This window comes from Pavona decussata, unplaced genomic scaffold (genome assembly GCF_977016875.1).
Source record: "Pavona decussata unplaced genomic scaffold, jaPavDecu1.1 SCAFFOLD_131, whole genome shotgun sequence".
Classification (NCBI taxonomy): domain Eukaryota; kingdom Metazoa; phylum Cnidaria; class Anthozoa; order Scleractinia; family Agariciidae; genus Pavona; species Pavona decussata.
Window position 1 is genome coordinate 1,115,584 of NW_028145545.1, and position 22,902 is coordinate 1,138,485.

Below are 22,902 nucleotides of genomic sequence, written 5' to 3' on the forward strand. Positions count from 1 at the left end.
GGACTGGTTGATTTCGTTTCAGTCGCTCCGATTTATTTTAATCTCTATACCTATAAGAAATATGTACTCTCCAAAGCGCTCGAGTTCTTTGTACTCTTTTGTGTAAAATTCTCGGCAAACGAAATTCGAGGTTTGGTTCGTTTTTCTGCATTCATTCCTTTAAGCGACGCGGCGAAACAGTCGAACAGTTAAAGCCGGCAGCCCTCAACATTAAATAATTTTGTCCGAAGATTTTCATTCTATTGTTGTTTAAGTCAGACAGTAATCTTAAAGTGTCCTTTCGATTATTTTAAAAGCTGACATGAAATGAAATTAACAGTGCTGGACTCGTTAGCTCAGTTAATATCGCTTTTAAAATTATAGCGGGCTGCGCCGATCCGGTCTATCTTACTATCATGAAATTATTTCTGCCTTTGATGATAAAGCAACGACGCTACGAATGAATCTGCAGCTTACTAAGCAAATGAGTATTTTAATTTATTTGCCAGTGCCAATAAGAAAAAACGAAGGAGCGCTACCTAGAAAACCATACAGTTTATTACGTCTCTTCGCAACGCTGTTTACATGAATCGGGAGAATAAAATCGAATGGAGCTAAAAAACTTACGTGTTAAGGTCAGACATCCGTAGAAATCTGGAACATCGCTACAACAGAGGCATGCACGGACACAACAAATCCTCCGGCTCCTTTGTTTCAGAATAAGAGCGAGACGAATACATTCCTTCGGAATAACAACTGTACAACTACATTGTCAACGGCGAGATGTTACTTAGAAGCGACCGACGATTTTCCAATTTTCCTTTCCACACGAAGACTGTTCTTGAAAATATCTACATAAATAAAGCGAGAGGATATTATACAAAGCTTAGTGACACGAAAAATAGTGATATTCCAGGAAATGAGCTCGATGAATATGGATTACTTTCGCTATTTAGCGCTCGCTGGTAATTTTCTGAATTTTCGACTGTGCGAAATTCAGCTCGGCGCGCAATGTCTCTTGGGTGAACATGGGCCTCTAAAATGATTTTATTTCCAGTGATGACCATGCTGGCCAAGTAGTTTTGCTAAAACATTGATTTGTCCACAGGTTTCTTAGAAGTTTTTATCCTGTTTGATTTGTTCCTTTATTCAGCGTAATTGCACCTAAACGTCCAAAGTTGCGTCGCATTTACTGATGCGAATCCTTAACATCACAAAAGAGAGAACATCACAAATTGCCGATAGCTGACACTTTTCGAATGAAGCCCTTCCTTTCTCTTTACTTATGAATTCCAAGCAACTTCAAGCCGAAATGTTTAGGAAACTGGTCATATAAACAAGTTTGTTCAAAGAGGACCCACCTTGTCTGGGGTAGGGGGGTTATTAAAGACACCACCTAACGCATCAACAAAATTTTATTGGCTTTAAAATTTAAGTTGAAACAGAAATATTCAGCTAGCAAGAGTCGGCAATGCCAGATAAACAAGAAACGTGATGTTTGAATCTCATTGATATTTTTTTCTGCTGGATAGAGGGGTGGTTATGCAATAAAGACACCATCTTTTGTGGAAAGGGAGGGCAGGCAGAGACCACCATCTATTTTGCGGTTTAGTAGGTACTGTTCAAGTAAAGTAGTTTTGACCACTTCCCTGATAAAAAGTCGCTTTAGGAAGGGGAGGGTCGGGAGCAAACGATTTTAAGCTTGTTACGGCAGTTTTCACGGGGGCACTTCACGAGGCAACTGTGCCTTGGCGACAAGCAAGAAGCACCCATTTCCGAGAAAACATCTTGCCTTCACGATCACGATTTCTTTTTCCTTTTCTCGGCCTGTCCTAACATTCTAAAGATCTTTTTCCTTTCCTCTCTCTGTTTCTGTAATCGTTTGACGTTTTTCTTCTCCTGCTCTGCGCGGAAAACGTTTCTTCTTTCTTGTAATTTCTCCTTTCGTTTTCTTTGTTTCTCCTTGTTTGCCGTGTAAAGCTGCTGCATCAGAGTGAATGCCTGCAAGGAGCACAAGAAAAATGCAACTTTTAACTGCTGAGCGATGAAAGAATAGTAGTAAACTTTATTGACTCACACTTTGCTTTTATTACAGAAGAAGTGTCCCTCCTTATAAACTTTACAATTATCGTTGGAGGTGCATCAGCCTTATATGAAGGAATTTGATAAGCGGTGGACAATTCAATCTTTATTGTATGTTTATCAATTTTAGCTAATTACACTGGACCGAAAGAAGCGAAAGCTAAACGAGTACAATAACAAAACAGTACAATATACTAAGAGATCGAAAGTAATTACTTTATAAAGACATCTCTTCCTTCGTAATAGGAACACCAATCGCTTTACCAGAAGAAAGAAAGGATAGACTGATATCCTTCTGCGTTAACTGTTTATAACTAGAACCCCTAATTCCCGCTTTTACTGACTACACCCTGTATTTTTAAGTCAAGTAGGGGTCAACATATTCAACAGTATCCCTGGTTAGAATCGAACGGAGAATTTTATGCCATGCCAGAAGAAATATCGGTAATCGCCTCTTAATGTGCTTTGGGCTCAATAGCCAGCCTATCCATATTTGGGTACCATCGCTCATTTTCGGAAAAATACACCTTAATCCACAGGAACCGCCAGACAATTGACCTTTTAAGACGGACAACCCCAACAAAATACGTTATCGGCTCTTTTCAAGACGAAATTCGCTTAGCTCATCCTATTGCGGAATCTGTGACTTCGACTTTGACAGTTGCCTTGGCAACTATCAGCAGATAAAAATCTAATTCGTAACTAGTCAAACTGATCACTCTGCTTACCGATTTCTCTTTGGGCTCCATGACAACAGCTCGCTTGGTTTCCAGGGTAGGTTTCGTCCTCTTCTTCATCAGTTTAGGTTTCGATTTGAACGGCAACTCCTTTTGAAGTTTGACGGGAATCTTGAGAGGATTGAATTGGCGAGAGACCCTCTCCACAGGCTGAAAAAAGATTGAAAAAATACAAATAAATGAATAAATAAATAAACAACTAAATAAACTACGGTCACTGAAAGAACTTATTAAGTACAATTTATTAACAATATAACTTTATTTTATACAGAAAGCATGTTTTTATTGGGTTATAAAGGTTTGTTCTGTTGATGATGATGATGATGATGATGATGATGATGGGGACCTTAAGCAGAGACGGCGACGACGCCAACGTAAACGGAACTTAATAATTTCAGTCGCATTTTCTGAATAAATTCGCCATAATTTCTACTCATTAAGTTTGTTCAATATGGCCGACATTTCCAGGAGCTAACGTCGTAGCGGCGGCTTAAAGTTCAGAAAGAGAAAGGAAAATTAATCGCCATGCGTTCACGTTCTCCATAAAACCTTCAATGTGGCCATTTTAACATCTTGAATTTGCGAACGGGACTTTGAGCGCGATGCTCAACGAGTTTGCCTACAAATTTTGAAGGTCTCTAAAGAGTCTCTTGGCCGAGACGAAACGCCGCGTCAGACTAGCCACGAACAATTCACAAGTATTTGACAATTTTTCAATTCTTTATTGTATAAATTTCAACTCGTGTACGTGCGGTTGGGAATCCTTCTGCGATAGAGGGCCAGACTGCTAACATCTTGAATTTGCGAACGGGACTTTGAGCGCGATGCTCAACGAGTTTGCCTACAAATTCTGAAGGTCTCTGAAGAGTCTCTTGGCCGAGACGAAACGCCGCGTCAGACTACCCACGAACAATTCACAAGTATTTGACATTTTACGTTTGCTTTCAGATGACAAAGATTTGTGCTTAAGTGTATAACGAACGTGCAGAGCCAGTGTTTTGCTAATTAAAACTATCGCTTTCTGACGGTCTCGTTGCCGTCGTTATCGTCGTTGCTGCTTACGGTCCCTAATAATGATGACGTCGACGATGATGATAATGATGACGATGAAGATCATTCTTGACATGGTAACAGGTAAAGCGGCAATAAGGTCACAGATAAGCGCTACTCCAGAGCTTAACCGGCATATGTAGCATACAGGAACATGAAATATCACTGACTCACCTTGTACAACGAGTCCGCGTTAACAGGAGCTTTCAGTCCCAGGTCCTTCCTCAACTGGCCCACACTGCGCATGCCCTGCCATTGCTCTTTCTGATCGGGAGGCAGCAGCAGTGACGTCACAGGGTTGTAGAAATTCGGCACGGAGACTGGGTACCAAGTTCTAATGAAAACGATATCTGGGGAAACATCAAACAAGAATTTGATCTAATTCTCGTTTTTTATGAAGATAATTTCTCTTTCTAGATCGTTCGCAATCTCGTACCCAGAGTCCTCAGGCTTTTTGGTCAGCGGGTGGGCGCCAGTAGAGACTCTGAGGATTTCGAAAAAATTTAAACTTTTTGATTGGCTGTTCCGTAACCGTTTCCATTGTTTTACCAAAAAATTCGAAGTCCGCAGAGTCTCTCCTGGCAACTAACCGCTGACCAAAGAGCCTGAGGACTCTGGGTACGAGACTGGATCGTTCGCTTAGCGACCTCTAGTCAGCTCAAGCTTTTACGACATACAAACTAATATTTTCTTGATCAGGAAAAACGTCAATTGCATTTACTTTCAACACACAATTTACATATGAGGTTTTTCCTGATTAAGAAGATGTTGAGCAACACTTTCTTGGCTTCGATAAACAAAATTTCACAGAAAGTATTATTTGAAGCTAACCCAGAGCAGGCTCGTACCCAGTCGCTATTTACGTGTTTGGGGGGTGAGAGGATTGGATACGAGGATGGTTCAGGCGCGCGGGGTGTCATGGGAAGACACCCCGCTCGCCGCAATCCATACTCGTATCCAATCTTCTGACCCCACAAAACACGTAAATAGCGACTGGGTACGAGTCTGAACCCAGAGAATGATTTACTATCAGGAAGCAACTTTCCCCGCGTTTATAAAATCTAATGAAAGATATCAGGCCTGTGCTACCCAGGACAAAACAACATACCACTGATGAGGATTTTGTCTTCAAATGTTGCACGGAAAGCACCTTCTGGACTCTGTAAGTAAGAAAACACAAATGAGTCACCTTATTTTACATGGTAGGTAACTAGAAATGTAATTTCTGAAAATTGAGTGACAAGGGAACGAATTAGTCAGAAATTAATATTCTGACGTCATGATGTAGAGGGTCGCGTGTTGTGATGGGATACTTCGGGACTATTTAGATGCTTGGCAGGTGGGTGGGAGAGAGGGGATTCTTGTCATTCTACGTCGATCAGTCGCCTTCAGGTGGCTGGCTGACTCATCCTAAATAAACTATTCATATTGGATGCCTCGTGTTAGTGAACTCAGAATGTGAAATCTCCGTGGTCAACAATCCACAATATTCAGGAACGATTCAGCTCTGTCTACTCGCACATGAAGAGGATTTATGCTTGTGCCTTCATGTTTGTATAAACCCTCGTTATGGGAATTTGAAACAAGATAACTAGTAGTGCAAGGGAAATGCAGACAAAATGTTAATGGCTTCTAAACTTTTACGCCAGAGTCTCTCCCGGCGACCAACCACTAGCCATGGTCTCGAAGCTGGGCAATCTCCATGTGAAGAACCACACCACAGGTATAATGTATTACGAAATATCTCTGCCTAAATTCCAGAACAGCCAATAGACCATTTCCGATCGAGCTGCTTTGAACCTCGTTGTAAAAGCAAGGCTAAGTGCAAAGTTTTTATCATAAAATTAATTTTCATTAACATGCAAACAAAATGAAGGATTTTGCCAAAAGCGAGGCTGAGTGCAAAGTTTTTATCATAAAATTAATTTTCATTAACATGCAAACAAAATGAAGGATTTTGCACTTAGCCTCGCTAAGTGCCAAATGATAAGTGAGGTTCACAGCAACTCGAAAATGGCCTATTTGGCAGCGGCGGAAGACCCATAGGACACAAACATACCTTCAACGCGCGCTTGACTTGCCCTCTAATACCGCTGACCGTTCGGATTGTCGCACCTTCAAATTTAGCCACCTCCAGAGCAGAGTTAAACATTCCCTGAACGAAGAAAATGAAAGGTGTGAAGTACAATTAGGAGTCGGTGCTCTGCAGTCCATATGGCGTTCCTTTACAAGAAAGACTTGAACCGATAACTGGATACAAGTTTGAGCTAAAACAACACCTTTCACTTCCCTGTTCCTCGACCGGGCTACGATTAAGCCTGATAAGGGTTGGCGTCAAATTTACAACCATTTAAACAACTTCTCGGAGAAGTCTCAAAAAGCTTCGTGTAGCTTTTAGTTTTGACTTTTTACTTGCAATCTGTAGCTCAAAATTGTAGAGAAATGACATCAGCCGAGAGAATGAGAGAAAAGAAGCCTTGAATAATTCTAATCCTTGGATTAGCGTTAACCCGCCTTCGAACAACCCGAACCAGGACACAAACGTGTGCCGATAAGATCGTTACCCGGTCACTAGGAACCGTTTTTGTCCTGTACATCACAATTACCAGGTCTATCACTTTATTTTGAATGGTCATACTTGAGGATATCAAACACAGCATTTAAAAGATAGAGCCACCTTTAATTAAGCAAGGTAAACCTCTCGTTCTCATAGAAACAAACATATTTTAAAGTGAAAAATCACCTTTATAAATGCTGTGTTTTTAAAGATCTTCATCGGTGTTCCTGTTAATTTCAATTTCTTGACAAGTTGTATGGACTTGTCTAAGTCCAACACGGTTCCTGTAGCTGAAATACGAAAATCTGCCTGCAAAAGAAGAGTAAGAAGAATAATTACTCGCTTAGCTGAAAGGTAACTCCCAACGTACAACTCTTTTACTATACGAGCTTAATGTAACATGAACCAACGTAGGTAACGCTCATTAGGGAGAAACTGTTCCTTCTGCTGTTCGTTGCTGTACTGAAGTCATGTTTGGTTTCCCGTCCTTGTTTCGAGAGGTTTTTCTTCGGGGTCTCCGTTTATCCCCTCTCCTCAAAAACCAACATTCCCAAATTCCAATTCGATCCGGATTATTGTCAAGCACTTTATCATAAGCCTCTGGCTCGGGAGATTGCACAAGCATTCCCCATGTTATTGACATTAAATAAATTACCTTACTTTACTTTTGATCGTGGGCATTCGTGCTTCTAAAATATAAAGGCCGGGAGTAACCATTGCATGCAACATCGTGCATAACATGTGTCCACTCTTTACAATACTCCAACTACTCTACCTTGAAAATGTTATATGCATTTTTTTCACTCAGTGGCACAGGCAAACTCCGAAAAGAAAATCCCAGTTCTCCCAATAGGGGTCGAACCCTTGACCTACCGATTACTAGTTTGGATGCTCTGCCACTGAGCTACAGGAGACTCGTGGGGGTCTCTCACGTTTGGAAATATTACGCGTTACTATTTCTGTGGTATCGCGGGTAACGTTACGATGTTGCATCACGTGTCCTGGCTTTAAGAATAACACCTATCTCCGTTCATATTGGGCTCTTACTTTCATCGAAACCAACACTGCAATTATCGGTACTTACCATGTTGCCAGCTGCGTTCCGAATAGCGAGAACCCCAGTACCTGGAGGAGCTATAGGACCTAAAAAGAAACCGAGGATATGCAGATGAAATGTTGTACGAATATTGATTGATGATGATAGCAGCTGTTAGAAACGTTTGGCTTTAGCGGAATTCAAACCCATTACCTTGTGTTACCATAATAATGCCCTCACAAACGGAGCTATGAAGCAAATTGGGAGCTGATAATTTTTCGCTAGGTTGTTTTCTCCAATTACGTTGCTGTGCTCGTTTTCAATCAATCAATCAATCAATCAATCAATCAATCAATCAATCAATCAATCAATCAATCAATCAAGCAAGCAAGCAAGCAAGCAAGCAAGCAAGCAAGCAAGCAATCAAGCAATCTTCGAGACGGCTATATCGATGCAAGAACGTTTTATAATCTACAATTACAAGGATGAGAATATGACATGAAACATTCAATCTTTTAAAGAGGTGCTCTTACCAAACAAGGTAGCCATGCAGTGTAAGTGTTCCGGGGTGTACTTCAGTAGCCGATGCCGGCCGTTGTGGTCCTGGATTGAGTACATTGGAAGCGTTTGGAATCTGCGCCAGCCCATAGACACGATCACCGGATCTCGCGTCTTCAGTATGCGTTTGTGCCAACGATGCTTTTTGAAACGCAACTGAAAACGAGTTCGACAACACGTGAGCAACTCGAAAATGGCCTATTTGAACACTCCCGTCTGCGTTGTAAAAGTAGGGACTTTAAAAAAAACGACGGCAACGCCACGAAAACGTCGCTTGAAAATATAAGTTCTCGTTACTTGTACTACTTCGCGATTATTCCAATTCGTTCAACTCGTATAATGTGGCCAAACTATCCAGTAACAGAACTGGTTGGAATGGCGCTCAAGTTGAAACGGAGAATAAACAATTTACTGCCCTGTGCTCACGTTGTCCACAAAAACTTAAATTTGGTCACTTCACGTTGTTATTTGGCCGAGTACGGCGACAAAATGTACCAAACTTCAAAATGCACATGCATGGCCATTGTTTTGTGATGTTCTCGTTGCCGTCGCCGTCGAGGGGGATCAACTTGGTTATATATTGCCAAAAGGTCTGGATAGTAGCAATTTAAAAAGTGTTGTGTGTTTTCTTGGTTATATATCCATTGACATCTCTTTGCTCATGGTCTCATAATTTAAAGAGTCACTCTAACATAAGAACGAATAGACTAACTGAATTGCCTCACTAACCTGAAGAAATCCCATCGTGTCCTCACTGGAAAGGAGCCCACCAAGAATAACGGGATATTTGGCATCAAAGTTGGTAACAAACTCACAGGGCATCTCATTCAGCTGGAATTAGAAAAAGAGGCTGCTAAGGGACTGTTCACATGATACCGGACCATTATCTTAATCTTCTTCTTATAAGACCCAGTGAAACTGGATTAAAAACCATTACAGCTAGTGTGAACGCTTTATTAGGAACTCATCTGACCTCCACCCTGACGTAAGCTCCTGGTCTGAACCCTTCATATTGAGCGCGTGTTTCGTCATCCAAGTCTTGAAACTCAGACTGATTGAGCTGTGCCTGTTCTGACATCTGTGTTTTTAGCTCTTCGTAATACGATGTTTCATCTCCTTCGTCGTATCTTCCCAGGTTAAGTCAAAACAACAACAACAAAAACAATAAAAAGAACAAAGAAGGAATCAACCAATTCACGCCAATAACCTAGCGCCAGTTTTAATACTTACATGTATGGCAAGGATATTTCATTGACGGTTGGCTACTTAGAGACGGTACCTACTAATACAAAAGTATTTTTGTATGGTTTTTGACTACAGATCTTAGCAAGGGTTATTGAAACCCAAAAAGAGAATTGGGGGAAGCCACGCATATATTAGAGATAATTACGGAACAATAATTCCTAAAACCGCCATAATGCAAAACAATGCACTATGGCATTTTTTCCCCCATATTGAAGCTTTATCTCTGAAAAATGCGTCGTTACCCCTAATTTTCTTTTCGGATTCCAATAACTCTTGCCAAGAACTGCTTTTCCCGCGTGGTTATAAACCGCGGAAAAATACCATTGTTTCAGCAGGCACTCCGTTAATCCGACTTTGTCAGACCATCCCGAGATGCGCAGAACGGATGCGCAGTAGCAAAAGGAATCATCATACGATGATTCTCGAAGGTGAAGTTGCCATGGAAAAACGTTCTTTTGATCGCCTCAAGTAACATGTACGATTTGGTGATGTTACCAAGAGGTATTTGTCAGCTTTCGGGATCAACGTTATGGCTTACATTTAATTTTGAACTCCATCAAGCAACAAAAATTGACAGAAATTCCTCCTGTCGGACGGTCAGATAAACGTTTACCTGTTTATTTTTTATTTATATTTTCAGACAAGTAAATGACCACACTAGCCTGTTTTCGGGACAAAAAAGCGTTGTGAGACGGAAAATAGTTGCAGGAAACATGTTGCGCCACGTAATACTTAATACCAAATCGTTGCGGCGTTGAACCAATTGTTGCGAACAACAAAAGGTGATTACAGACAATCAGCACTGCAACGAACTTTTCAAGCGCTGTGCATTTTAATTTGCTGATTCGCCCTGACGAAGGCCTTGCTAATGCTCCAAACATCAGCACTCGAATCTCTTTGCCGTGGCCAATTTACCTTTAGTTATCATCTCTGTTGATAAACCAAACATTCGTTTCTACTCCCCACCGACGCATCACTGCAGTTTCTTTGGAAACTAACCCCCTTATCGTATGGTCGTAGTCTGTCCACAGGCTCCCAAGTGGGGTATGGTAGGGCGAAGAGAAATATTTGGTAATAGCTGTGTGCCACATTTGACGCGATAGTACAAATGTTATATTTATAAAAATTAATAAACAAAGAAACAATACAATGATTGTTTCAGTCACAGGAGTGCTCAATGCAAAAACATGCAGAGCGAAATATAAATTTAAGATTGAAAATGTAACACAGTTACTCGAGTTTCACGCACTAAGCGATCATCAGACTGTACCGTTGGAGTTTGTAGAGTGATAATTTAAGGAGGGCGGCTGGAGCGATCTTGCTTCTGTTGGCTGCGTAGAATTTATTTGCAGGCATGAAAATAAATTCCACGCAGCCAATCAGAAGCAAGATCGCTCCAGCCGCCCTCCTTAAATTATAACTCTACAAACTCCAACGGTACTGTCTGATGATCGCTTAGTGCGTGAAACTCGAGTAACTGTGTTACATTTTCTATCTTATATATAAAAATAAGATTAAAAATTAATATATTTTTCTTAACCCGAAAAAAAGGTTACTAACTAAAGGATACATAGCGTCAAAAGCAGCTTTCTGTTTCTTTTTCTTCTCAAGTCTTTTATCCCCTCCTTCTGTTTCCTTCTCTTCCTCCTCCTCCCTTTCGCCTTCATCAGACGCCTGTCCCTCCCCCTCTGAGTCGCTTTTGTCCTGAGCCTTGTGAACTTCGCCCGTTTCCAGATCTTCAAAGTCTCCAAATATGTCTTCATCGGACACTTTTAAAACCAAAATAACAAAGATGAGTCCACTCCATTACGCCTGCTTTTCACTAGCTGGACATAAGCATAAGCACAAACGCCACTAAAGCAAGTGAGAACACCTGTGACATAAGCATAAGGTAATTATTTTCAGCATAGGTAATTAGGGTCAGCAAGTTTTCCTTTTTTTTTTGGCTGAGCTAGTCTCTGATATGCTCTGACGGCAAACCCTGTTGATTTTGTTCCTTGTCAATTAAGTGCTCAGTGGTTGGATCTCAGTGCAGCTGAGACAAATGGAATGCAACATGTGAGAAATGTATTTCTTTAAACAAGTGACCAAGCGGCAGCACGTTCCAGCAGCATTTTTCTAGATTGTAGATTATCCATTGCGAATGTAACAGACTTTTAAAACCCTAAACTGTATCTGTTTTCACATGACAAACATCCAAGTACTGTACATACATTGATCGTCGTCTTGGAGCAGCGCCTCAGCATCTTCAGAATCTTTCCATTTTCCTGTGACAAAACAGTCCCGGATGCTCTCAAGCACTTCCGGTTGGCTCCAGTCCCTCACGGACGTCCTGGACACCTCCAGTGAGCAGTCTCTCTCGTGTACTGTACCTAAACTTTGGGAATCTTTCTTTGCCTTCAGTCTAAAGATACCACCCACAGCTTCATCATCGCTGTCGCCCAAAGTGTCCTGATTCTTGGCTGTATAAAGCACTACACATTGTAAATAAAAGAACAAAAATTAATAATTAGTGATGAATTTGTGTTGTAGGATTGTCCAGGAAAAGATACCCCTGTAAGACTGTTGGTAACGAGGGACATTTTGACAACCTTAATGAACACTTCACTGTCAGACTCCTGACTTGACGGGCCAGTTACTGCGTTACATCGCGTCCAAGCGATGTAGCGCGTCCGGTTTAAACTGTAGATACCTAAACCCGTATGTCAAATTAAAGCTTATTGAGCTGGCTATCAAACTATACCAAGAATTTTGAAATTAAATGAATTGCCAAATTTTTCACGACCTCTAAATGCGACCGTCCGAATCACTATTTGAAAGCTACAAGTCAAAGCGAATTTTGATTTTCGCTAATTTAATTTGCTCCTCAGTTACCAGACCCAAAGCGCTAAAAGAACGTGTCTGCGTTTTGCCATATTCAATTGCAGTGAAAAGGTACAAAACATTTTCGAAATAGGATTAACATTTCGAAAGAAAAAAATCGCAGACACGTTTTTGTTGTTTATATGTTAAACTAGCTACTGTCCAAATTTGAAAGCAAACAAACAAATTCTCTTTGAGTTTTAGCGCTGTAAAGTGTCCCTTTCAAGTGAAAAAATTGATTCGAGAAAACAGCGCTAAAAATTCGACAATTCATTTTATTTCAAAATGCTTGGTATAGTGTGATAGCCATCTCTATACGCTTTAATTTGATATGGGGCTTATGTATCTACAGTTTAAACCGAACGCGCTACATCGCTTGGACGCGAGACACCTCTAGAGGTATACGGTAACCTTAATGGGAATTTGTAGCATCAGAAGGCTCAGGGAACTCTCGCAAAATAAAAGAAGTCAAGATAGGGGTGATCTCACCATTTCCATACACAAGCTTCTGTAGATTTGTAGTATCTTGCTGGCGCCGGAGAAAGGCAGCTGCGGCTTTTTGGGCCAAGTTTTCTTTCCATTTCAAAGTACCTGAAAAACATAACCAAAGCAACTTGTAAGGAAAACAATGCGTGGGGTGACAGTTTTTTTTAAAAGTAATTCTGTCACCTACAAATGGCCCAACCTGCAATTGAAGAGAAGTTTTCTCGCAACTTGTCTCGCAATTTTGTTGCGATACAATTTGCACGAATAGTTGCTTAGTGTAACATGCGCTGAAATGAACATGTCTCGCAATTTTTTGTTGCCGCAATCGTTGCGAGAAGTAGAAGTCCGCTCGGCTTCGTGCAACGGTGACTGCAACAAAAACGTTGCGAGGCATGTTCTTTTCAGAACATGTTACACCAGGCAAAGATCCGTGCAACTTGTGTCACAATGGCGCAACAAAATTGCGCGACAACTTGCAAAAACACTTGCCCAATGTAACAGCGCCTAAATTGATTTGCACACTTCCAAGAGATATCCTACAGTTTATCTTATCAGGAGAGCAGCTTTCACGAAAACAACTAAAGGACACAGCTGTATTTCAGATGGGTTTTTGGAAGCTAACTGACCCTAAAGTAACCGATGTAGCGTACAGATAATTCTTTTATACATGTAAAACGCAACCGTTGGTTGAGTTATACGCTTTATCGTTCACTTTTTGAAAACCCAAGTGCAATAATACCTTCCTCTTCCAGTCCAAGACTTGAATCTTCCAGAGTTGTGTCATCTTCTTCCCCAGATCCAACATCGTCTTCATCATCCAGACTTTCCATGTCAACTTCATTTTCATCGCTATCTCCACCAGCTTCGCTCAATTCCTTTTCATCAAGAATTCCCTTTGTTGCTTTAAGCTTAGTCTTGGAGATTTTCACAAAGGCTTCTTCAGTTCTTTCACCTCCAGCTTCTCTCACTTTGTTGGATTTGGAACCTTTTGTTTGACTTGACAAAGGATCTTCAACTGACTTACGTGTATGTCCCAAAGAGTTTGTTTCCTTTTTAAACTTCTTCTTAACCCTCTGTTCATCATTTCTTTCAACAATCACATCATGCCTTATTTTCCGTTTTCCTTTCGACAATAATTGTATTTTTGAATCTGAATCGGAATCATCACCTGAATTCTTGTTAACATCGCCATTTTTCTTTTCTTCAAATTCCACTTCATCATCATCACTTTCTCCTTGTTCTAAATCACCTTCCGATTCATCGTGTACAAGAGGTCCCTTAGTTCTTTTTGATGGTGTGGTTTGCTTCTTAGGTAATTTTTCTTTTTCTGATTGTTTTCTAGGTTTTAAGTTAAAAACTATTTCTTCATCCACCTCCTCCTCCTCCTCCACCTCCTCCTCCTCCTCCTCCTCCTCCTCCTCCTCCTCCTCGTCACTTTCACCACTGTCATCATCATCACCATTATCATTGTCATCATCGTCGTCATCATCATCATCGCTATTATTTTCAAAACTTTCCATGTTCTTTCCACGTAAAACTTCACCTTCATCGGCATCCTCATCCTCATCACTGCCAACACCATTCCTGTCCTTGTCATCAGCACTCATATCGATTGTGTCATCATCTTGATCCCAATCACCTTCATCACCAAAAACTGCTTTCCTTCTTGTACGGCCATTCTCACGTACAACTTGCTCCAAAGGTCTCGAGGAGTCTTGATCACTGCAAAATTGATGATTAAAAAAAAATCAACAATTTTGTAAATCTCTTCCACTATGTAAAGTAATTTCAAACAAGAGACTAGGAGGTAAGAGAGCGAATCCCTGTGCCCCATGATAATTATTTTCAATCTTTTTTTAGTTCGCACCATGCTATTTTGGGAAATTATAATCTGCCATTGAGTTTAAAATTAAATGACGTCACTCTAACTGACCAATAAGATGTCGACATTAAAATAGCAACGCAAACAAAAATAGATTGAAAAAAATTTTCATAGGAAGAGGGGCATCTATGGGGGATTCGCTCTCTTACCTCATAGTCTCTTGTTTCAAAGTATTATTTGTTACCTACATGTAAGTTACAGAAAATCAAGCATCTAAATGAACAACAACAGCTACATGTATATGTTTCACGTTCCACTCTAACAGCTTGGCGAGGGTGTTTCAGAGCAGTTCCCAGTTTAACTCCCCCACAACACTTGTAACATAGCCAACTGATCTGCCTCCTGCCTGTTGGGACTTTTTACTGGGATGTCATTTTTCAACTTGAACTATTTGTTTCTTTGTTGTCCATCTAAGCCCCATTAGCACCATGCACTAATACATACCTTATCAGGCATAAATAAGGGAAATTTATTTAATTATTTGTTTATTATTTTAGTTTTTTCCTTGTTCTACATGAACACACAATTAATGGAATGGTCAAGCATTGCAGGGTATAAACCTTAGCCAAAACGGCTTCCACCTTTTTTTTTTTTTACTCAAATTAGCCCTTCTTGCCTCATTCAAGGTAAACTATCCTTTTGATTTTTGAGCTAAACAATAATAATTTTGAGCTAAAGAAGGCCTATTAATTTTTTTGAAAACAAACAAAAGAATGTTAAAATACAATTTAGAAGCCATTTTGGAATAAGCACTATAATTCTACACATACATACACTTGTCCTCGCTCAGTCCTTCTTAACATTTATTTGGTATTTACTGTGACTCCAACTAGCAGGTATGCTAAAGTACTTTGACACAAATAAAGTTATTGTTGTTGTTGCTGTTGTCTTACATACATGTAACTGTTAGAGTACATAATTATTTAAATTTTCTGTAAAACCAGGCTGCATTTGTTAGAGTATCAAGAACAAGGTCAAGAGTTTACTTTATACATTTTCAAGTATGTTCAAACAAAATCTGTTCAGGTTACAATAATTGGTCAAAACAGGGACTTCCAAAAGAACCAATAAAAATGCAACACACAGCTGAATGTGCATATAATTATAATACTTACTCAACGACTTCATCAGGGGCTATACGAGCACCATCCTGACGAAAAATAAAAAAAAAATAAATCTTACAGTTATTCCGCACAGTTTAATTAGTGTTTCATTTCGTTTCCACAGAATTAGACGCAAAGTCTGTTTATGTGGGAGTCCAGCCAGGCATTGCACGTCGGTCACTCTTTCGGCGCACAAGAAGACGACTTGAGTCAAGTCTACCAAAGAATATGTTTACTTAGAAATTCACTGTGCATGAAACAGTGTTATGGGATTACAACAGCAAATGCAGAACACTGATCATGTTAGCATGTACTACACGTAAATCAGCCTGATACATTTAACTCCATAGCTTAAAAACCTCCCATGCAGTCATCTTAGATGGGTCTCTCTGGATCACCCTCTTCCCCACAAATGAGGAAGGTAAAATGACTGCCTGTGAGGCTATTCCATAACAAGATGAAATTAAACCTTTAAATGTTCCTTACCTTAAATAATGTGAGATGGCTTGTCCTCATCTTGGTGTCAATGGTTTGTTTTGTGTCAATCAAAGATGACACAAGCTCATTACTTGGTCTGCTTTCAACCTACATGAAACATAAAACAGGAGTTAAGAAATTACATCACTAGACATGTACATGTGCACGTTCAATAATTGGATTCTTTACATGTCATTGAAAGAAAAAAAAAGCTGCAATTCCTACTTTATTTAGAAATTAGTCTACTTCTTCAGGAGCTCTTCATGTACATGTCCATGCACATGCAGATTACTGCAGCTTCTAACTTGCAGTGACTCATCTTGTGAGTATAGTTCATTTGCAGGTCCCGTTAAAGGTTAATAAGGTGAAGGCAAAAAGCTGGTACATGCAGAAGGTAGCCATGGCAACAACCAGGAAAAAAAGAATCAGTGGAATGGTGCAAGTACATGAACCTCAATAATTACAAATAAGGAGCCCAATGCTCCCCCCCTCTTAAAAAATTAAAAATAAATTACTTCAATAAATAAAAAGGGAGCCAAACCCTGAAAATTCCTATGAGTTGCTTTCTGAAATACAGTATGAAACTTGAAAAAAAATTTTTGCAGCTGACCTCAACCATTATTAACCTAGCTTAATTCAACTACATGATAGTAAAATCTTTCAGTCACCAAGTCACCTCAAGTGAAGATTTGGATTTTTCTCTTGCTGCTTGACTTCCACCCAGATCAATGTATACAGCATCCTGAAAAGGGTATAATTATATTATTATAATATTATGTCGCCACAATGCAATGCAATGCTGACAACATCAAACCCAGAATTACATGTTGTTAATAAATTTGCTGTTCGGTACCTTAAAGTTTTTGTCCAAAGTGAAAGATAAGGACCCGGTTGTTCAAAGAGCCGATAACATTATCCAGTGAACAAATACAAGTGTAGCTATCCAGCAGATAAAATGTACTCTAACTGACACATTATTTTTATCAGCTGAATAGCAGTGATGCCAACTCTCCCGCTTTTGGCGGGAGACTTACGCTTTTTTGCCTCATCTCCCGCTCTCCCGCTTTGGTACATCAATCTCCCTCTTTTTACGTCGGCTATAAATACTGAATACTTAGTGAAAGATTGAACGCTCCCCCCCCCCCCCCACTGAAGGCCTAAATATAGCCGAAATTCCACAGCCCTCGGAGGCTCTTCGCTGTTGCTGACACGGTTCTGCTGGCTGCCCCTGAAGATTTCTGGACGTCTCCCGATTTTTGAACTCCGTGGGTTGGCATGTATGGAATAGTGACTTTAATCCACTAGATAAACGTATCCACTCTTTGAACAACAAGGATCAGTGCTACAATGTAAGTGTATCAGTCAACTTTTTTCCCTCAGATCAGTGCACGAAGTGATGGTAAAATTATGCATTATTTTATGAAACAGTGAACGAGCAGGGATTGGGGAGAGGAGAAACAAGTCTCTTGGTTTCTTCTTCCTTGAAGGCAAATGACAGTAATTAAGTTCCCTCCATGCCAGTGTTTCCAGCACCTTGCGGCTTGCTAGATCCACCATGCATGCTTTAGATCTTAGGAGAGAAAGAGACTGCTTGCAGTCTAACTCATTCCCTGTGAAAAAAAGACAGTTTACTCCATGACAGCTTCCTCTATCTACAGCTGTAGGTGTATAAAATAAATGGAGAGCAACCAATTGCAGCTACAACAGGTGGTAGGGAAAACTGTTCAAGATGCTAGAGGTGGACAACATGTACTGTAGAATCCCAGCCAGGGTAGAGACGAATACAGTACATGTACATGTAGTGAAAGTATATACAATCATGTGTGCATGAAAGATCTCTAATTTAATTATTACCTTGTCATACACCACTCCTCCAACTCCAGACAGAGGTGCATAAATGAGCCGTTCCTTCTCATTCAATGAACGTTTCTTCTCTGCATTTGGCAGGGGACATGGGTCAGGCAGAAGGCTGATCTCTTCAAGAGTGTGATCTCCACAACCTACAACCCAACAGAAAAGACAAGTTACATTTCTACTACGGTGGCCTGTGTATCTGGCATTTTCATTTGGGTTTGGTGGTACATGTATGCACCAAAGCTGCAAGAAGACTAAAATGAGCAAAAGCTACAATAAGAATGGGAATGAAGGAGGGACATTCTTCTTGCGGCTTCACCACTCATTTTCGTCTTATTGTAGCTTTGTCACTTGTTTTCATGGCTCCACTGTGGACCACAAAACCAATGAAACCTCCAGTTGTGCGGGCTACTACTACTAACACCGCATACGTTTGATCATCTAGTGATATGAATAGGACAACATTCAAGTAACCGTATATACCATGGGAGATCTTTTATTTTAAAAACATTTTAAAGAGTCATAATACACAACTGTGATAATCAAAGCTTTTGCACCTTATACAGTACATGTAAAATGGGTAAAACAAAACAAGAGAGATCTTTATTTGTTGTGTCTTGCCACAGATTACATCACCCACTATTACCTTGTTATCCAACAGGCTTGTCTTATAAGAGACAATTGAAGGGGTGCATGGAAAGAAGCCCTAAGTGACATCTGATAGACTACTTAATTCTCCTAGCAAACTGCCTTGTCCTTTCTTCTACGAGCAAAGGAGAATTTGACAACTACTTAATTCTCCTAGCAAACTGCCTTGTCCTTCCTTCTATGAGCAAAGGAGAATTTGACATGAGATCAGATGTCATTTAGGGCTTTTTTCCATGCACCCCTTCAATTATTATCAGTTCTTGGTTCTCTCAATACATTAGAATAATTGCTTAAAATAAGGTGCCTGAGCCTTTCACACCTTGTGAAAGGGTGGTAACTTTTCTCTGAGAGGTGCATGTGAAAGAACAAATTATTGATGTAGAATATAACACGTAGAAGAAGTCATAAATGAATGAAATAAGAACGACTACAAATGCAAAAAGAATTCCTAAGAGACAATTGTCTTTTTGAATAAAAAGCGAAAATACAGTGTATGTGATGACAATGCAATAAGGTATTCACACGTAGAGTCACGTAAAGAGTTTGGCGTAAATGGAGTCTTTCTGTTTAACTCAGGGTTCAATTCCTTAATGAGCAACATCTCAAAAATTAGGTAATCAAACTTTGATCTGCATTACAGTAATTTTCTTCAGAACAGAGAATTGTTTGTCAACAGTTTATAATAGAATAAATTTTTTTATTTATAAAGTATGTTTGCAATTTTTTTCTTACATGTAGACAAATTTTACTATGTGTTACAATGTAGCAATAATTATAAGCAGAAACAAATAATAATTATTAATATTATTATACTCACCAATGATATGGACTCTAGAACTGTGCTTCAGATGAGTACCTCTTACATAGCCATACAAGGAGACCTTCCTGTCACACTTGGGATTTTGACGAATGAGCTCTGGGTCAGTAAGCTCCTCCATTCTAAGAAAGATCACAAATTAAGGACAGTGCCTACTATTGTAACTGCGCATACGTTCGGCGCATCTCGAGATACTCGGGTTTCCTATGGGTGGTGCCTGCTAATAGAGGAATAGTTTTGTGCGGTTTAAAACTATGTGGAGAAAGCAGAACTAAACAAACGCTTTAGGTATCTCGAAAGAAAATTGGGGGTAACCATGCATTTTTCAGAGATAATTAAGCTTCAATATAGGAAAAAATCCCATACATTGCTTCATATTTTAGGGCTTTTTAGAGATATTATTGCTTAATTATCTCTGAAAAATGCGTGGCTACCCCCAATTTTCGTTTTGGATTCCAATAGGCCTTCCTGAGATCTGCTTTTCCCGCATAGTCTTAAACTGCACAAAAATACTTCGATATTAGTAGGCACCGTCCTTAAGATAAAAAGGATAATTCTTTTCATAATTCTTTTTATTGTTAAGGACAACATGAAATTTGTTGGTCTCTCAGTGATCAGGAAATTATACTGATAATGTTCATGAACACTGTACTTGCACACATACCTGTCTGCTAAAATGTAAGGATGTGAAACTCTCCAAGTCAGTGGCCGGAACTTTGTCACGGAAATAAATCTTCCAAGGTTGTGAACCTCTACTTTGGGATATGAACCATACACCAGGCCAGACAAGTAAAAAAGCTTTGCTCCCTGGATAAAAAGTTCAAAAACTCAAATTGTGCAAAATATGATTATATTTTAAATTAATTTTTTCATGTACATAATTTGTACATGTACACTGGAAAAATACAGTGTGGTGATATGTGCCATGTCCAAATACTGGTAAGCAGAGATACAGGTGTGATAGGCCATTTTCAAGTTGCTTTAAATGAACTTCATTATGAACGCAAGGCCTTGTGCATAACTTATTGTGAAAATTAGTTTTCATTCACTGCAAACAAAACTAAATTTCATATCATTACAAAAAGCTTTACTTGAAGCCTAACTTCAAAAATTAGTGATGTTCAAAACAACTCAGAAATGGCCTAAGTATTATATTTCATGAATTGATCACGTGTAATGTTCAGTGTACCTGATAAACTTCAGTCCAAAACCTTGTTTTCAACTTCTTCTTGGTCTTTTTCAGAGCTTTGTTATTCTTCAAAAGATCAAGGTGAGTCAATACGCCCATAATTTTTGGAAAACCATGAACTTGACAAACATTCAGAAATTCAAAAATTTCCATTTCAAATCCAAAACTAGCGTCGATCAAGAGAAGAACCTGAAAAAAGAAAAAAAAATTGGTTTAAAAAGACTGATGAACTAATGTAGTTAAAACAGTGGCAAAACAATGACTAATCAAAACTAATGGTGAATACCGCTCAAAAGTACTTAAGTTACCACCCGCTTGCGAGATACGACTATCATCTTGAAACGAGTCTCTCACATTGAGAGATATGACTTTCGTACCAAGAGATGCAATGGCCTCCTAGCAAGAGCCTTAAAAAAATGTAAGTACAAGAGCTTCACCTTCTTGCAAGATATAACATGACAATACAGGTACATGTAGATGTGACTAAAAAAACAACCACTGCATGTGTACATGTACATATAAGTGCTTGACATACGAATTTGGTAGAGACCATGACTAAACACTAGCATGGATTGGTCCTAATTATTTTCAAGCCGCTATATTTTTCACCTGTTAGAATTAAGATAAACCTTTTTGGAGTACTGAATGGAAAGAAACAACACCAGAGGACATTAAGGTCTGTAAAATCCTTGCCACGCTTTTACTTTGGGAGAGAGCAACAAGCAGAAAAATTGGCTTTGCCATCAATATCACAAATCCACATTCTTGAGCAATCCTGTATATGTGCTGTACAGGTATATTGTCATGCTAGTGGGCTTTCCTAGCTCACGAGGCCATTACATTGCTACAGTGGTAAATGTAGGTGATTAGTGTTTCTTTGTTATGATGTTGTATAATCATATTAAAGTATGGTCCTGAGACATTATTTTAACCAGAACCTCTTATTGACCAACAGGAATCTTTTTATTACTGTATGTACATGTACATGCAGTTACCCAATCCCAATTAATATACCCCAAGTAAATGCTTAAAAACATCACTCAAACTTGTTCCAAGAGTAGATGTACATGTACATTTTTTGTCAATCTGTCTAATATTTAATAAGTCACAAAACCTCACATGCACACAAATCTGAACTCACCAAATCTGCGATCTTTGCCACATCAATCATGGAGTTTATATCATTGTTGCATTCAAGTAAAGTGAGACGTCTTTTCTTCCCTAATGAGGAAACAATTTGGGTTAAACATGTGTAAATGCTACATCAGTGGCAAACCTTTCACAATCAAGAGATTCTTAATCTTGTGAGGCTGTTCAGTATTATTTTACCTTCTTCATAATGGAATGCTATTAATCCTTGGGCCTGCAGGGATGTGGTGGAGAGGGGTGGGGGGAAATGGATGACATCCTTCCTTAGGTGAAGATTTTTGTGTGGCCATTAGGCTTTCGGTAGCTACATAATAGTTATTTTTTTTCACTAAATCACACACTTTGACATGAATGTTTCCTGATGACATACATGTACGATGCTGGCATGACAACCTAGTTTTGATGTATGTATGACTATGTATGTGACATAATTATCACATTTTGAATTTTGCACATAACTGTACACATAAAATTAATTGTCTGGTTTTATGCGCTTTCTTTGGTATTTTTACTAACGTATGTGAAGCAATCGTCTTTTAGAAGTGATTTTATTACAAAGCAGTATTCTTTTCAATATTTCATTAACTAGAAATTTTACTTTGTTACTAATCTATACAAGGTGTGAAGACACGTGCTTATTCGTTTTATCACGATCATTCAGTTTAGTATTGTTTGTACTAACCAGAGACGATGGTGACAGGACCTTTGACATCAGACAACTGCTGACGGGTGAAATTCTTCAGTAATGAGTTGATAAGCGTCGTCTTTCCAACTTTCGGCGGTCCTACCACAGCTATGATGTAAGGCGGAGGCTCTAAAGGCGTTCGATCAACAACGGGCTCATGATGGCGTTTCGTCTCCACATCTTGTTTTCGACGAAATTGACGGGAAGCTCGCACAGCTGACTTAAAGGAGAAAGCTTTGGGGTTTCTTTGAGCGCTAGCATCTTCTGGCGAGTGTTTTTTGGTCTTCTTTCGCTCAGCTTTAGGCCCTGATTGCCTCTTTCTGTGCGCTTTCGCAGAAGTATCACCTTCTTCATCCGCCATCTTGGATGCTTCACGTGGGAAGACTCGCACCAGGCTTTTTCGGGCTTTTCGTTGGTACTCTGCAGGGAGGGGTGATGTTGCAAGCTTTTCCAAAATTTTCAATTTCTAAAAGTCTATAATTTTTCTTTTAACATTTTCAGAATTA

The 22,902-nt window shown here is 39.5% G+C and overlaps 2 protein-coding genes across 4 annotated transcripts in view; both read right to left on the reverse strand.

Annotated features, from left to right (window-relative positions):
* LOC146468405 (A disintegrin and metalloproteinase with thrombospondin motifs 6-like) overlaps nt 1–22,902 on the reverse strand; it is a 234,253-nt gene that overhangs the window by 129,408 nt on the left and 81,943 nt on the right. The gene's annotated exons all lie outside the window — the stretch shown is intronic.
* Nucleotides 1,017–22,793, reverse strand: LOC146468411 (ribosome biogenesis protein BMS1 homolog). Of its 3 annotated transcripts, none has more exons than XM_085124580.1 (23): nt 22,394–22,793; nt 21,704–21,783; nt 20,563–20,751; nt 20,038–20,180; nt 19,374–19,495; nt 17,909–18,054; nt 16,731–16,796; nt 16,064–16,162; nt 15,590–15,624; nt 13,332–14,314; nt 12,596–12,697; nt 11,458–11,718; nt 10,815–11,013; nt 8,973–9,126; nt 8,729–8,830; nt 7,975–8,155; nt 7,490–7,548; nt 6,592–6,714; nt 5,908–6,003; nt 4,957–5,008; nt 4,023–4,198; nt 2,790–2,948; nt 1,017–1,980 (listed from the first exon to the last, which is right to left on the reverse strand). In XM_085124580.1, exons 1-23 carry the CDS (start codon nt 22,755–22,757, stop codon nt 1,780–1,782), a joined length of 4,092 nt encoding a protein of 1,363 aa, XP_084980706.1. In that variant the 5' UTR covers nt 22,758–22,793; the 3' UTR covers nt 1,017–1,779. The 3 variants fall into 3 exon arrangements, with proteins under 3 accessions (XP_084980706.1, XP_084980707.1, XP_084980708.1); XM_085124581.1 differs by having other exon boundaries at nt 6,592–6,710; nt 7,486–7,548; XM_085124582.1 differs by lacking the exon at nt 12,596–12,697.